Source organism: Anopheles coustani, chromosome 3 (assembly GCF_943734705.1).
Source record: "Anopheles coustani chromosome 3, idAnoCousDA_361_x.2, whole genome shotgun sequence".
In the NCBI taxonomy this organism is placed as follows: Eukaryota; Metazoa; Arthropoda; class Insecta; order Diptera; family Culicidae; genus Anopheles; species Anopheles coustani.
In genome coordinates, this window is record NC_071288.1 from 941,234 (window position 1) to 957,334 (window position 16,101).

Consider the following 16,101-nt stretch of genomic DNA (forward strand, 5'->3'; position numbering starts at 1 on the left):
CATAAAATCATAATCGGTCACATAAAAGTTACGTCCATTTATTCCGCTTTGACTTGCTTTGGGCCCGAGGTGGAGTTTTGATTGAAAGGCATTGATTGTGAAGATTGTATGAGCCCATCGAAGGATATAGAAAATGCTTTACTGCTCTTAGCTAGAATAACATTTTAAAGGGCGTGGAACATTCTGTGTTCAGTAAATTTGCATGAAATTGAATATCGCGTATTTTTGAATACAGATTGAAATTAGTAAAAAGGAAAAATCTGGTAAGCCACACTGCAGTAGGTCTATGTTTACTTCGATGCCACAGCAAGCTGTATGGAACCACATAACAAGAGGGCTGCAGTTGGCAGGGTAACCGGAATAATTGCACCACGGACGAATGACTCCCGGTGAAGTCAGCAAAGTTCCTTCCGCTGCGGGCTGTCGTAACATTTTGTAAAAGTCAGCTGGGAAACTCAAGCGACCGAAAAAAAAAGATAAAAAGTGACAGAACGGAAGCAACCAAGCTTCCTATTTCTTGTGGTAAGTGCAGAGGTCCTCTGTGCGTTTTCTTCTTCCACCCCCAGTAACAAATTTCAGTCAGTTGCTCTAGAAGAAAAGTTTATTATGATAATCATTTGTAGAAGTGATTAAATTTCCTTCCCTGGATCGTACAGTGAAAAATCGTTCCCTTCGGTAAACGATGCTTCAGATCGTTCCTGCTGACGCTGGTGGTGACGTTGTCCGTGATCTCGTGCCTGCAGTCAAATAGTTTGTGAAAATGAGAAACTGCTCGACGTTCCGTTGGTGCTGCTGGCTGGTAGTAGCTTCGGTGCGCTCTTAACTACTGCTCGTTCCACTCGTTAGGTTATAATCTTCCGGTTCCGTCACCCATTCTAACCGGACGAAAGGAGGTCTCTCCGTTTTGTTTTCCACCCATAAAGCTCATCTTGCCGCAGTGGAAAGTTGTCTTACCGCTTGCCAACTTTTAGCGCTCGCATAGGTCGAACAGGATGGGAAGAGTTTTCGCCAAGGCGCGGGCACGACGGCGTTGTTTCGGACTTTGGAAGCGCTGACTCAAACTCGCCCGAAACCAGAGCGTAAGCAGTGTCGGAAGTTTGCGTCAGCTCAACAGGAACCTCGTAAGCAGTAATTTGTTATTCTCCGTGCGCTTCTCAGGCGAAGGCAACACGGCTCTTCCGATTCTTCGTAGGTCGGTTCGCACGTTCGGCCATCTCCATTTCAACCGTCGGTCGACGGTACTGCATAGCATCACGGGGGTCCTCGTCGGAAAAGTTATCGTCAAAGTCATCGTCCACCTGGTAGGCAAAGTTAGTGCGTCCTCCGGCACCTAAACCACTGTTGGCGGACTGTCGAGCTCCGTTGCCACTTCGCTTCCGGCCACCGTTACCATCGTAGCGAGGCGATTGGTTCATTCCCTGGCCAAAGCTTCTTCCTCCCGGCGAGCCACCGGGTCCTCGCGATCGCGGAGAAGGTTGCTGGCTTGGAGCCTCATCCGGGTACCAGAGATCTCCGGTGGTGTCGTATGGATTTTGGCCTCGGATGATGGATTTTCGGATCTTTCTTTGCTCCGCCATCGACTTGCGTCGTGTATCGAGCACATTCAGGGTCTTGCGGCTCAGTGTTAGACGACGACCCAGGTCTAACTCTCCCTCCTTGTAGTAATTGCGTTTGAAGTTCGCCTCCAGATTGCTCCAGTCTTGTTTGTTCTTGTGCTGATACAGAATCCGGTGTATCGTGTCGCGCCGTCCTATCGCCTTCTGTTCATCTTCCAGATCCTCTTCATCCCATTGTGGTTTAGGACGTTGCAGACGACGGGCGATCTCAACTGCGTTCTCGCGTAGCTCAGCATCCAGCGACATATCCTTTGCCTTTTTCGAACAGTACCAGTTGAGTTCGGTCGAGGCGAGGATCTGCGATATCGTACCGAATCGATGCATCAACATGGCGATGAACTGAATCACGAGGATCAGACCGAAAAACAACACAAACACGAGACCGATCGGTTCGAGCTCCAGGTATTCCCGGCGGATCATAATCTCCACCGTGCTCTCGTCGAAACTGATCTTATTCTTCACATTGAACCACCACTCGATGTGCAGCTCTTGCTTTTTCAGCTGCAGAAGAAAGATGACGAGCACAAAGAGCGCATTTGCCATCACGAACGCAAACACCGCCAGATCGCGTAACGTCTTCAGCTGGGACTGCATCTCTTCCTTTTGCTTTGCGGAAAGATCGAGCGGCTTGAGGTACTTCTCGATCAGCTCGATCCAGAATTGCTCTTCCGTTGCGGAGATGGTTTCTGTGTCGCCATTTTTCAGGTCCACATCGTACAGCCAATCCGGGAGGTAGTTGATCTGTTTCTCGGGCTGGAAAGGGAAGAAAATTAATTATTTTAATCATGCAGAGACCGTTGAACCTCCCACGATATCGTACCTCTTCGAGCGAATCATTTTTCACCGTTTGAATCGGCGAAGCGGCCCCGGATGTGGACGAAGGCGACGAAGGGCCCCTACCCTCGAGGCTACCGATGTCGTCATCTTCGTCGTCTGATCTCATTACGCTGACGCCACCGGTTAATTTCCTGAAAAAATAAATACCATCCCTCTCCTGAGTGAGTACCGTGGGGTATTTTATTAAATATAAGCCGAGCAAAAGAGGAACACCGAAGAGGAAAGCAGCGAGCAGCGAAACGTCGACTGAAAAAAGACAGGAAAATCCAATTCGCTCGAATCGAAGGCATATTCTGATGCGCTTCAAGGAGCATGGGATAATGTTGGTCCTGTCAGCCCGACGGCAAGTGGGGGAGAATTTTGTCGGCTGCAGAAAAAGAAAACCCCGAGTAGACGATCCGGTGTTTAGGATCATGTTCAAGCGTCAATGGTTTTTCTCGCTCCTTGGGTAAAAGTGTCTTGCGGAAGCGACCGAGCATGGGCGAGGTTTTAAAGGACTTAGCGAAGCGATAGCAGGGTCTGGCGATACTTTGCATCTCCTTTGCTAAACGGACCAAGCTCCCCGTGCTGGTTCCAGCGGTTGGGTTGTAAAAATATTGGGAGTGTAGAGAGCGTGCACGGGTTGAAAAGAAGCACGAAAAGGATATCCGCCTAGTGATAAACGGAACGCCAACGAGCGTGCGTCGTGTTTGGTGATGCGCGACAACACGGGAATTGCATTTAGCGGTTTGTCTTTTGCACCCTCACCCACGGCACGTGGCCGTTGTTGAGGCTTGTTGTTGTTGGGAGATTACAAAAATACAAGCATGCGTTGGGTGGAGTGTATTGCTTGAAATTAGGTGTAAAATTGTAGACGCCGACGCAAAACCCATCATGAACTGCTATCTGACTTGCCTGCCCCTAAGGTTTTATGACGTTTGGTTGCAGGGATGGGTCTCGTTAGGAGTTGAAAATGAGCGTGCAATGGTGCAACGGAAAGCATTATCACAACTGGATCACAGGATCATCGCTTGAGGCAGTTGTTCCCCTAACGCCGTGAAGGCCGGACCGATTCTATGCGTTTTCAACCTCGTGTTTACAGCATTGGCAGATGAATGAAAACAAATACGTGCCCCTTTTTTATCCATCCGCTCTCCCGTCTCGAATGAAATATGCATAAATTGATTGAGATATGTTCAGAAGTGTGAAACAGCGAAGAAGGGAGAAGCGTCGGGCACCGAACGGAATATAAATTGTGTTTTAATTTAATTGAAACTCATTTCGCGCTCAGTGAACGAGAAATTGGAAAGGCAAATCAGTTAACAAGGTAAGGGACGCAGGAAAACATCCCAGTAGCCTCTGCGGTGTGCATCGGCATCACGGCACACTGAGTGTGTACTTACATTTCTAGTGCCTTCATTTTCAGACTTATTTCACCGAGCGAGGCAGCGATTTGAGCAATCTGTTCCTTTTCGGCGCTCGGTTTGGGATGCGTGCAGAACAGACAACGGAACAGGCCGTTTATGGAGATGTCGATCGAGCCGTTCTCCTCCTTGTCCGGTGACTTGAGGTATCCGAGCAACTTTTGCATCTTCCCTTGGGGTGCCGTCGGTGGGGGTGCTTTCTTGGCGGCATCGACCGGATTCTCACGAGTGCCCCACGAAACGTCGTTCATGTTGAACACGGAGTAGATGACGAGCAACATGTACATCGAGGGGATGGTGATGTAGTAGACCAGGCCGGCCGGAAGCGCTTCCATTTCCTGCGGGTGCAACACGCCAGTGATGACGATCTGCAGTGCGACGGCGAGAAAGAACACAGACGAGGGAGCAAGGATACCGTCCTCCATCACCTGCACCACGATACCGACAAGGACGGCCATCATGACCAGCGAGTAGATGGCCGAGATGAAGAAGGCCGCAATCAGCTGGTACTTCTGCTCCATCCAGTAGCAAATGGCCATGAACCCCGCCAGAGGGACTCCGTTCCATAGGAAGGAAGTCCAGATGTCGATACGGAACACGGCTACCAACGCTCCCACCATCATGAGAAAGATTGTGCCCGGTCCGAGGATCGTTCCGAACATCAGCATGCACTGGTAGACAATGTATGGCATCGAAATACTGTTGTTGGTCTTAACGACGCGCTTCGCATCGGCCAGGAGATCGAAGATGTTAGCAATGGTAGATGGAACCCACCGACGGCGTTGGTTGTAGAACTCGTTGAAGCCCTCGGGGGCGTGAGTGTAAGCGTCCGAGGCGGCCGAGTATTCGACACGGAACTTTTGCTTGAGTAGAAGCGTGCACAGCCATCGATCTTCACCCTGATCGTACTGGACGTAGTGGCGAGCCTGGTCCGACTTCGTGGTGTACTTCTTCATGACCGAGTTCTCCATCAGCGCGCGTCCACGGAACAGAGAGAAACATCCGGGAGAGCACAGCACACAACCGATCACGTGTTCGGTGGCCTTTTGCAGCCAATGGCCGATGGCGTACTCGAATATTTGATACCAAACCATCGGCCCCGCTCCGACCGGGTGAATTCGTCCACAGGCCGCTCCAAGGTCCGGATCGACCTTCATCCGGCCGACTAGAAGCGAGACTGCATTCGGCTGGAAATCGATATCACCATCGAGGGCGAGCAGGTAAGTGTTTTGGGCGATCACCATCTTCCGTTCCGGCGACGTATTGAGTTGCATGATCCGATATCCGAGGAGGTAGTACATGTACATCACCTGAGACCAACGCTTCTTGTGTCGTATCTTGTTCTTGTCCTTCAGGTGCGCAATCATCTTCGTCCGCCCTGGTAGTGTCCAGATGAGACGACCACCATACGGAGTGACGATCTTGGTGGGAGAGTAGATGCGCATCTTGGTTTTGTACACCTCAAGGGCGGCTTCTTCAATATGGTTGATGAGTGCCTTGACGTAGACATTCAACGGGGATGCGTCGGCACTTTCGCACTTTGACTTGTCGTTCACGAACGCATCATCGAAGAAAATGTGTGCTTGTAATGGAAAATGAGTTGTAGTGTCAGTGGAGGCATTTGTTCAACCCACGCCGCTTCTATACTTACTTTCCAGATCATAATAGTCCGGATCGATATCATCCTTATTCGCTTGGATGTGTTTCATCGCCATTCGACGAGCGCACTGATCCTCGTCCAGTCGCAGGATGGACTTTAAGAATTCCATCAACTCCTCTTTGTTTTCGTGCCACATCGTTGCGCAAATGAAAATTTGCGGGATGCGATCGTACGGTTTGATTGTATCATCCTTTCCTTCGTGTGCCTTTGCATCGATTTCGTTCGCTTTTTCCGTATCCTTGACTTTTACCATATCCTGTAATGAATGAATAATCGAATGTGAAAAAGAAAGTTCCAACACTGTAAAGGGCGAAGGAACATACAATTTTTTTCACGAAATCTTCTTGATCTTCTCGCCGCCGGTTCATAGCGACACTCTGGTCTATCAGGAGACTGTTGTACATTGGCGTCACGAAGAGTTTCTCTGTCGATGCGTTTCGATCACTTTTGGCCATCCAGATGTGCCGAGTGATCCACGTCTGAGAAAGTAACCAAAGCAACCACAACCACGAGAATTCGTTCACGACATAATCGAAGAGATAATAGATCGGTGGCATCCGGAAGAAGATGTAATCCGGTAGGATGTTATGGAAGGCGCACACGTCCGCCTCTCGCAGTCCGCAGAAGACGAGCAGCAGCGTCACCGTCACCGGCACGGTCAGATTGATGGGAAAAGCCATGGAAAAGCTTTGGATTTGAATTTTACACGCAAACTTGCTGAAAATGTAGCACAAGTAGGAGCACAGGACGTGGGTGACCGTCGTCCAAATGATGGCGTTGCTCGCGGGGAACACTTGCTGTTCTTCCAGGTCGGATGTAATGGACGAAAGGTCGGGAAACTTTTCGTTCAGGACGGCTTCCATCTGAAAAAAAGAAGGGAATACAAATTTGCAACATCATGTTGATGGATTTCTGTTGTGGCCAAAGCCGCAGCACTGGGCTGGTGGTATGGTTACGCATGATGGTTCAATTTAATGCCAATTAAACGATATGAATTAATTAATAGAAACGATTGTGCACCCAGCATTGAGCGATTATAACGATAGTCTGTTGAATTCTGTGCGGTATTTTTTTGTCGTTCGCTGAAAATTTTATTTGATGATCAATTGGAAATGTGGGAAATGTTGAGTCTCGAGTTTTATATCAGTCCCACTCCGTCAACTCGCACTCGGCCATGGCCAGTCAGTTTCCAGTGGGCTATAATTTAATATCATCTGTTCGGCAATGGGCCCAGTTTTGACGAGTAATTTCATTCGCTTTGCGGCTGTAAAGTACTTGCACAATCAATTAATGTGATCGCCAACCGTCCGGGGTGTGTGCGCACGGGGTGAATGCGACGAAGGGGATAATTACAGCACATAAAATTGTTGCTAAAGTTTGCTTCTCGTGAAATTATGATGCTTTTTTACAGGTTATAATTTTTTCACCCCTCACAATTGCAAAAATTGGCGTTGGCTTCCATTATCCTGCGATTTGTTTTGGGGCGTCACTACGCAAACAATTGGAGTACAGTGGGTATCAGTAATTAAAAGCGGGTTTCATAGGCATCGTCCCTTGCACAAACACTCGTTAATGCCTTGCATCCATCGTTGCAAAATATGTGTTGCGTTTTTTATGGAATCAATTCCGAGCGCATTGCTCGACTCGTGGAGTTTGTAACATTCTTTTAAAGTGGATAGCAGAAAGAATGGGGATTGATTTAAATTCCTGATGAATTGAGCCACATCGTTTGAACATGAGAAAGGGTTCTCTGGCTGATCTTTCAGGAGCTTGAACGTTCCAACGAATGTATAAAACAGAACAGTGTTTCGCACAAGTTTCTTGGGATTACTATGAAAATATCGGAAATTTTCAAACAATCTTTGGGAAGCTTTTTTATGCGCCTTGTGTGCAATCCTCCGACAAATAGACTACAGTAACTTGACAGTTAGTGAAAAGGTTTAGCTAACGACTTAACAAAAAATGGACTAACAACAGCAGCACGGTTCCCGATACTAGAGTTAGACACTGAGTACAATAAGTGCCTTCCGCAGTGCTGCTTTTTATCTGGTACAAACCGTGCAATGCTGTATTCAACATAAGGGCGACTACGAGATTGAATGGGTCATTGTGTAGCATTTATTGTCGTTTTGGTAAGGATATGGCCAGGAACAGGAAGCACAAAAACACCGAGGGAAAATCCACCAAACGACAGTATGAAGATAATCCGAGAAGTATCGATATAGTCACGTTTCCACAAAACGCTGGGCGCAAAAAACTGGTCGGACAAATGTGTGGTGGTACCATAAAAATTGAGCGGTTATAGATATCTTAAAATGACAAGCAAAAATGCACATACCTCGCGGACGGTTATTGTGTGGTTGCCCCACCCGCTGTCGAAGAGTCCGAAAAAATCGGCCACGGATTGTTCCGAGAGGAAAATAGCGGCACCGAGAAACAGTACTATCTTGTAGGGCGCAATCAGGAGATAGGTTTGGTAGCGGCAGTCGGTCAATTTCTCGCGCACGGTGGCCAGCAGGGCACCGGGTCCTGCAATGTATCACAAATGAGATGTGGCTTTGATGTGTTTGGGATGGTTTGGTATAATTGCGTCTGATGGCCATGCGGCTCACGGGAAAGTACTCACGGAATAGACTCTTCTGCGAAAGGTAGTTCTCCCACCAGTGACAGGAGACGAGAAAGATGGCGCCCGGGATGAACCACAGTTCGAACTGATTGTTAAGCAGAGGCCACACGACGTACCCGGTGAGCTGGGCGCTGATCGCCAGTAGGTCGAAAAAATACTTGAAGGCCAATTTGGATTCCCTGGGTGAGCGAGACATCAAGCCCAAGATGGCCGGAACCAGACAGACGCAATTGGTGAGCATCGCCGCCTTCACGACGTCCAGGCTGGGGTAGACGAGAAAGGCCAGCATTGCCAGGCCGATTACGTGGAATCCCTCCATAACGGCGACCAACAGCAGTTGGCCCCAGGTCGGACGGGGAATGTTCTTGAAGAAGCAGATGCGAGCCGCCCGAATCAGGGTACCGATTTCCGGCACGGCGAAGGAAAACACGAGCGCCCATATCCAGGCGACCCGTTGCTCGCGAGGAATATACGCTTCGAACTGCTTGTCGGGTTCTACGAAGGTAAGTAATATAAATGTGAACGAAGTAAAACAAACGAAGCGGTCGTTTAAAGAACACATCTAATAGTTCTGTTAAACTCGAAGACAACAACCCTCGTGGCAGGGGAAATGCTACTCACGCCTTACGTCGCAGTAACGATTCTTGGCCCCATCCTTGATGTTGGACACCATGAGCAGGAAGGACATTTTCGCAAAGCACGCACTGGCCAGGATGACCAGAAACACGAAGATGTAGGTAAACACCTTCAGACCCTTAATGAATACCAGCAGGTACTCTCGGCTGACGGCGGAACCGGATGTCTGCGGCATTGGCGGGTCCTGGAACGAGTCCCATAGTTTGTTGTCCTGCTGCACTCTGCAAAGCGACCAGAAAGGGTGAGGTTCGATTGTATTGGTCAGTCGGTTAGTCTAACGAGCGCTTTGGATCCGGGATTTCCTCCGATGACCCTTTTTGCGTATTCTTAATCAAAACATCAAACACAATTTAATTAGACTACATCGGTGGTGATAAATTTAATAGCCTCACAGGTTAGGATTTTCACAGCAGCCGGTGCGGTGTTTGTGTGAGACGGGCCGGCATCGTGGAGCATGTGGACAACGAAAAGCTTCGGTCTTGTGAGTATCGATTGCAGTCAACCCGAGCATTGCACGCGACTAACACTTGACTGCCTGACCGGAAGCCGTATCCCGACGACTACAACTCGCAATTAGTCGGGATGGAGGGACATCCTCTGCGTTGGATGATCGCATCGTAAAATTTATGAGCCGATTGATTTATGACATCCGGAGCAGGAAAACGATATTGTGCCACTGTTTCTGTTTCGCCCATTTGTGCACATTCGCCAAGCTGGAGGAAACTTCAATTAATCGCGATGTTCGATACATGATGGTTCTTAGTCTGGCGAATTCATGCGAATCTCCGGAAGCGCTCGGGCATTTGGCAAAGTTTTGTGGAAGTTTTCTGACAGGTAGCGATCTCGACAAGGAAAAGCGTTTTGGGATGGAGTCGTGAAATACACCAAGAGTCTCGATGGCGTCCTATCCGCAGCTTTACTTGTTTTTTTCGGCGTGCAAACAAAAACATCCCCTACATACGCACAAAGTTATGGCCCGCGTTGTTGGGGGCAGAAATGAAAAATCAAATTGATTGATAAGGTTATCGTGGGAAGGGAGCGCGGGAGCCTCGGTACGATAGAAAATGTTTCCAATCAATGCATGTAAAAGCGAAACGTTGTTTACTCGTGACTAGAACCGATGTACCACACAACACGCGCCTTTTGCCACCGAGTCGGGAAAGGTTTGACGGCGGCTAGGGTGGGATTTTTGTTTCGCACAACACCTGCGCCCTCGGGAAGGTGAGTTCCGCGGAGCCCACCGGAAGCCTAAACCAGTCGACCAGCAAGTCGTCAATCCGAACGTAGCGGGGGAGGTTCTTTTATTTACTTGCACCCAAACGCAGCGCAACCTTTAACACGAGCAATTTTGTTTCCTTTATCGCGAAAAAAGGCGTTATGAGCAAACGTCAGAAGCCCACAATGGAGGGTAAGTGTGTGAAGGGTTTCGAATCGGAGGCGAAAGTGCGTATGAGTGCGCATCGTTGGGCAGGAATAATGGTGGTCGATGCCAGCGCCCAAGATTCGCTCCACATGCCGCGTGTTAACGGTGATGCTTTTTCACATCAAAATTCGGTTGATGTATGACGGGTGACGGCTGCGTGTTGTTTTCATGATTCATTCGCCGCCATTTTCCCACCCAGCGCCCCCACGAACGTTGGGGGTGTCGGTGCCGGTGAATGCGTTGGGGGATCATGTTTGAAATTCGATTTCAAGAATTCCGCAGCTGCTTACGGTAAAGGTCTTGAATGCCGATGGCTTTCACGGCGCCGGAGTCGATGGCCACTTCCGGGGTTAGTAAAAGCCTCGTCGCTTTCGAGCAACAATGTAGCTAAGTAGGGCTTCGTTAATGGGGTTTGCGGTACCTTTTGTGTTGTGCAAAGAATCGGGGTGGTTTTTCATGTTGTTTAGCAAAGCACTTTTTCGATTTCTACGATGCCGTAACCGTGCAAACGATTGAGCAACGATCCTTCAGTGCTGTTGACAATTACTCATTTCTTTGGCACGTCGTTGTGGACATGTATTTTATGAACGACAAATATTTATTTCTGTCGGTGTGAACACAGAACACTTACTATCTCGACTACTGGTCAAGGAGTTGAATACTGTAAAACAAGGTTGATCAACAGGCCCCAATTACTCGTTTTGTACACCATTCTCCATGTATCATGGTCAAAGTACGAGTGTTTCTCTTGCTAATGAAGGAAGCGGGGAGAAGAAGAGACCTCGGGTAGAGGGGGTAGAGCAATCACAATTGGACCACTTGAGGCAAACAACACGCAACAGCGCCATCCACACTACGAACGAACCATCGTTGTCGTTGTAACGGCCTCTGATTACGGGACACTTTGGAGGCGCGCGGATGCTTCCATCATAATTCCATTAAACGAGTACATCACCATCTTCGCCATTTTATTTTTCTTACCACCCGTTTCTAGCACACCGTGCTTCCCCCTCCCCCCCACAGTGGTCGGTGCGCACACGTTTTCGCAACCGATTTCAGATGAGGATAATTGAAGGAAAACTCGCTTTCGCGAAATATGATCGGATTTCCATAAATCTGAATACATATTCTTTTCTGTGCTACCAGACTTTTTCTTCCGCTATCCTCCACCCTCCCCGACGGTGCGGTCGGTTGGTGGGTTCGATTTTTTCGTCCATTCGCCCCGCATTTATCCTTAGTAATGATATTTTCATCGTTCCATCGGGGGTCTGCACTGGTCTGAAGGTGGTTTGCGATGCGAAGCGCTCCAACTTTGTCGTACCGCCCACCTTCCCAGTGGCGAAGTGGAGCGCGAAAAAACATATTATTAGGAAAATTTCTTATTGAATATTCAATTGAGTCAATTTTTATTAAAACTGAATCATATTTTTTCGCGTCCATCCTTACGTTTTTCCGGCTTTCAAGCGGGAGGGATGATTTTAAGAGGACCGAAAGAAGCTCGATGGAATGCCACGTCAGCGAAGCGTCGTGGATCGGTTTTTTGTAGGAAAGAGAATGAATACAAAAGTTTGCTTCATTTTACGTACTTTTTGATCATGACCGTCTCCTCGTCGTCCTCCTCGGACGACTCGGTGAAGTAGTTCATGGGAGAATTGTTCTTCATCGTGGCGTGGTTTGGCTCACGCTTTCCGGCACGATAGACGGTACCTTGCTACTTGCGTCTTCCACTTGAAGACAAATTAATTTTGGGATGCCCCCGTCGGTGGGAAAAGTATATGACGATACACAAACGTAGCGACGGTCAGTCGGGTTGCATCGATAAACACATAACTTTATCAAACAATTTTCCGGGAAAATTGAACCTCGTTGGCTTCACGGTAATGATCACAGTTCCTTCGAGTGAAACCGTTTTACTTGAAGCTATATTTGTTGGTCGTAGAACTAAACTCGCGAGAACTCTTGAGAACCATCGATTGGATCACATCGAACGCCGAAGAACGACTGAACAGTTCCGAGAGATAGTGGGCGGAAACTGATTGCGAAACAGAATCAGTCAGTCGCGTCGTTAGTTTCTTATCAATTAAATGCACTTTACGTGTTTCTTTCACTAGATTGTGGACAAGATTGTGACGGAATGGGACTTCTTGTGGTTCGCTGTCAAACTCGCGGCGGAAAAAAGAAAAGCCCACCCCGAAGCACCTACTAAAGTATCCTCTAAAGCAGTGCGATGGGGACCGTTGGGTGGGATTGTTTGTTTTGACCGCATCCATCGGGGAAGTACTTGGCGCTTATCAACCTGGATGGAATTGATTACTTCCCTTAGATTGCTAACCTGTGGCCATCGTTACCTTTATCGGAGATCAGTGAATGCAACAAGTTAGGCATGGCATTCATAAGAAAAGTGCTTTCTCTTTCTATTGCACGAAGAATTCCGCGAAGAAAGTGCTCACCTGCTGCATTTACGGCTTCCGTTATGCCAACACCAGTGTCGTTATCTTACCTTGTCGGCTCGTCAAAGCGCCAGAGATAAAATATCACGTGCTGTACTTTTGTTTGGCTATGTGCTTGGCTGGGTAAATATGCTGCTTTCAAAGAGTTTTTCTAACCTTGTTTGTAAATTATATTAGTACAATCATGTTCGTTTCGTTCCTAGCATTGTTTGGTCATCAAACTCTTTAAACATGTGTCACAACGTGCACAATCCTGTTGATTATACTTCTGAAGCAACAAAATCACAGCTTCAGTCAGATAGTATCACCGACCTCTTGACTTACTCCTTGACTTAGGGTTGGATGTAAATTGGTAGCTTTGTATCATAAAAGTAACCCCCTTTTGCTTTATATGCAAGACCCCCCCTCTTATGACCCTCTCTTAAGGGCTGTTCCCGGTTGGTTTACTGCAGCCCGGTGACATCGTTGATCTTGAACCAGAGGGCAGGGGGTAGTAACGGAAATAAATTTTCATATTAACTAACCAGAAAGTTGGGTCAAACTTTTGCTGGTGTGTTGGGTACGAAAGTTCCCTGATTATATGGTAGGGAGCTGCCAGGAATTGTTTTCGACTGCATCTATATTTACACTTTCCGGAAGTGTATCACAAACAATCATAAAACGGTAATGGAGCGAGTGGGAAATTCAACCAACTGGCTCAGGAAAGGGCTCTGGGCGAAGAGGGTTTCGAAAAGGGGAGTGGTTTTACATACAACGAGGGAACTTTGGACAGTGTGATCAGGTGCACATTGGATTCGATCCTGGTTTTCCAGTCAATTTGGAAACCGGGCAAGGGAGACGTCAAGGCTTGTTAAGTAAACCACCGCAAACTAAAACTCTCGTGAGCTCTTAACATGTTGTTTCCTATCCAGTATTGGTAGACACAATTGTTTTATAATAAAAACATAATGTTTCTACCTGCTAAAAGACTCTCTCTACCGTTTTGCTTTCCCTCTTATGCTCGTGAAATTTGTAAAAGTCGAACGTAAATGTAATGTAAACGACCCATGCCCGGGAACTGACCAGTACCATGCCGTTTGTGCACAGGGTTAGGGCTATTCTAGGATACCATCTGTCACTTATCCCATTCCTGGCCAGATACATGAATGTCTTCTACAAAATCGGGACTGTCCAACGGGTTTCTGCTAGAATGGGTGCTAATTTTAACGTATTCTACTGACGATGAATTATGTCGCGAGAGGTGTCATAGTTATATATGTACGCGCTTAATTTTAATGCACGTTTCCCATACCACATTCTCACAAAGTTCCACGGGCTAACGTGCGGGCCCGTTGCGGTGCGGTCGTAAAATAAACACTAATTTATTAATTATTAAAACAAACGATGATAGTACCATTTTCTCGGTATTTACAAATCGATTTACACTCATGCCATTGAGTTATGGTGTTTTACTTTTTGCCGGGATTAGTTTCAAACCAGGCGGTCGAACCGGTCGAACGGAGCTAAAATCTATGCTATGCACGGTGCAGTGTGCAACCTGCATTACTGTGCATTCGTTTTTCGTGCGTACTTGGGTGCGAGTTTAATGAAAATTTATACCAACACTTTTCGCAGGGAGTCCAATTTGTGCGCCATGATTACAAAAAGGGGCAGAATAGGGCACATGAAACCCACTCATTCCTCGATTAATATCGGGCCATTTGCACCGAAGCATGAAAGAGCTGGCCTCGCATTCGGTGGAAATCTGTCGAAACGATAGGAAGCGGTTGGTGGGAAGAGGATCAGCGGGGCTGGGAGGGGTTGTTGAAATGTATCATGTTGTTGTAAATTGTATTTTACTCTCAGGCGCTTTTATCCGGAACGGGCTCATGTTTGATTTTGAGCTCCCGTCAGTCACTCCGCATCTGGCATCCGGCTGCAAATTCACTCGATGTGAATTGCAATCGGAAGGTCTTGGAATGTACCGTTGGCCTTTTTTTTCTCGCTTTTCCTGACATTTGGTTTTTAATGCCCACTGGTGAATGCTGGTGTTCTGAAGCTTTGGTGGGTTTCCCGCGGAAATTTAACTTTTCTGTTTTGTGCGGTTCGGCTTTATTCTTCTTATTGCTGCCTGCACTCCAACACGCTGAAAACAACCGAAACATCAGGGCAATAGAATGTATAAAAATCTGAAATCATAAGTGCAGTAGAATGAATTCCTTTGATGTCAAGCTGCCAATGGTGTTTTTTTAATGCTCGTTTTCTGCATTTGCGCATTCCCTTGGTTTTTTAAACATGGTTTTTGTGTTGCAGAAGTCGAACCACGAACCTGTGATGTAATGCTTTAAATACTTTAAGAAAACTCATGCTGAGTAGAATGAATGGTGTAAAGAGGGAGTCTAATATCAAACTACAATGTAACTAAGAAAGGCGTAAGAAAAGGCGCTTGTTTGATGAAAAGTTTTATAGCAAATTGTATTATTCCGAGAAATTATTTACAAAAGTAACAACAAGTGAGTGAATGAGTGAAGAAACAAGTAAATCTCGACGAGACGTTGGAAGCCTCGCGCAGGCAGCAGAGTGCATCCTAAACGTGGATGAGGAATTTCTGGTGCTCGTCCTCTGGCTTGCGCTTCGGCGTGAATGGGTTGTGCTCGGGGTCGGCATTCAGATGGTAGTAGCTGGGGGCCTCCTCGCACTTCACGTTGTACCACCAGTCGCAGGCGAATTCCTTCTGGTTGAACAGCGTGCCGTTGGTGCAGAGGAAGGACGCGCCCTGGTGTCCCTCGCGCCCATCGTGGCACGTGTGGTAGGCCTGGCAGCCGGTTTCGACGTTGGCGTACATGCCGGGGATGGCCGGGACGTTGCCGCAGTGGAAGCTGGTGTGCGGCACCTCATGGTAGATCGGGTAGTCCACGCCGGGCTCGCCGGGAATTTTGCTAAAGTCCTGCTTGTCCTCCTTCGCGCTGCGATACGGTGCGTGCAGCTCGTCCTTCGGGTTGTACAGCGAGCCGTAGTAGTCCACTTTGACGCATTGGACCGCGCAGAACAGCAGCCCGGCGGTGGCGAGGGCAGCAAACTTCAGCATCTTGCCGACCTGGGGGGGCGTGTGCGTGCGATGGCTGCCGAGGAGACACGCGAAAGGAGAAAGAACCGATGAAATGGATGAGATAATGCACCACCATCAAGGATGGAGGCCGTCGTGTGACACCTAATAGACTAAATTTAGGCGCAAAAGGGGGGCAAGCAAACCGCGGTGCAAAAAAGCAGCCCTGGCATTGGGGTCGGTCGGTATTCGAAAGTTCATTCAGCACGAGCAACGACCGTTCGAGCTGAAGTGTGGGCATGCCGTGTGGAACCGGTTTCTGAGCGCTCGCTGCCGTCGACCGGAGTCCGTCGGTTTCCGATATTACGCAATTATGCCACTTCCTCGCGTGCCGAACCGATAGCCCCCCCCGGGCTCTACGAACC

At 48.0% G+C, this 16,101-nt stretch overlaps 2 protein-coding genes across 2 annotated transcripts; both read right to left on the bottom strand.

Annotated features, from left to right (window-relative positions):
• Window positions 1–1,154: 1,154 nt before the first annotated feature.
• Window positions 1,155–11,864, bottom strand: LOC131272056 (chitin synthase chs-2-like). The gene is made up of 9 exons (XM_058273673.1): window positions 11,788–11,864; window positions 8,764–8,999; window positions 8,143–8,637; window positions 7,855–8,045; window positions 5,840–6,379; window positions 5,508–5,772; window positions 3,836–5,438; window positions 2,437–2,584; window positions 1,155–2,369 (listed from the first exon to the last, which is right to left on the bottom strand). Exons 1-9 carry the CDS (start codon window positions 11,862–11,864, stop codon window positions 1,155–1,157), a joined length of 4,770 nt encoding a protein of 1,589 aa, XP_058129656.1.
• Window positions 11,865–15,217: 3,353 nt separating this feature from the next.
• LOC131272067 (uncharacterized) lies at window positions 15,218–15,718 on the bottom strand. Its single transcript, XM_058273684.1, has one exon. The coding sequence runs from the start codon at window positions 15,716–15,718 to the stop codon at window positions 15,218–15,220; it is 501 nt and encodes a 166-aa protein (XP_058129667.1).
• Window positions 15,719–16,101: the final 383 nt, after the last annotated feature.

Excerpts from the sequence above, each read along its gene's own strand:
- LOC131272056 (XM_058273673.1), bottom strand. The coding sequence starts at position 11,864 with ATGAAGAACAATTCTCCCATGAACTACTTCACCGAGTCGTCCGAGGAG. Across the intron at positions 8,046-8,142 it reads TTCGCAGAAGAGTCTATTCC|GACCCGGTGCCCTGCTGGCC; the intron begins GTGAGTACTTTC and ends GATACATTGCAG. Across the intron at positions 5,773-5,839 it reads AAGATTTCGTGAAAAAAATT|GATATGGTAAAAGTCAAGGA; the intron begins GTATGTTCCTTC and ends CATTCATTACAG.
- LOC131272067 (XM_058273684.1), bottom strand. The coding sequence starts at position 15,718 with ATGCTGAAGTTTGCTGCCCTCGCCACCGCCGGGCTGCTGTTCTGCGCG.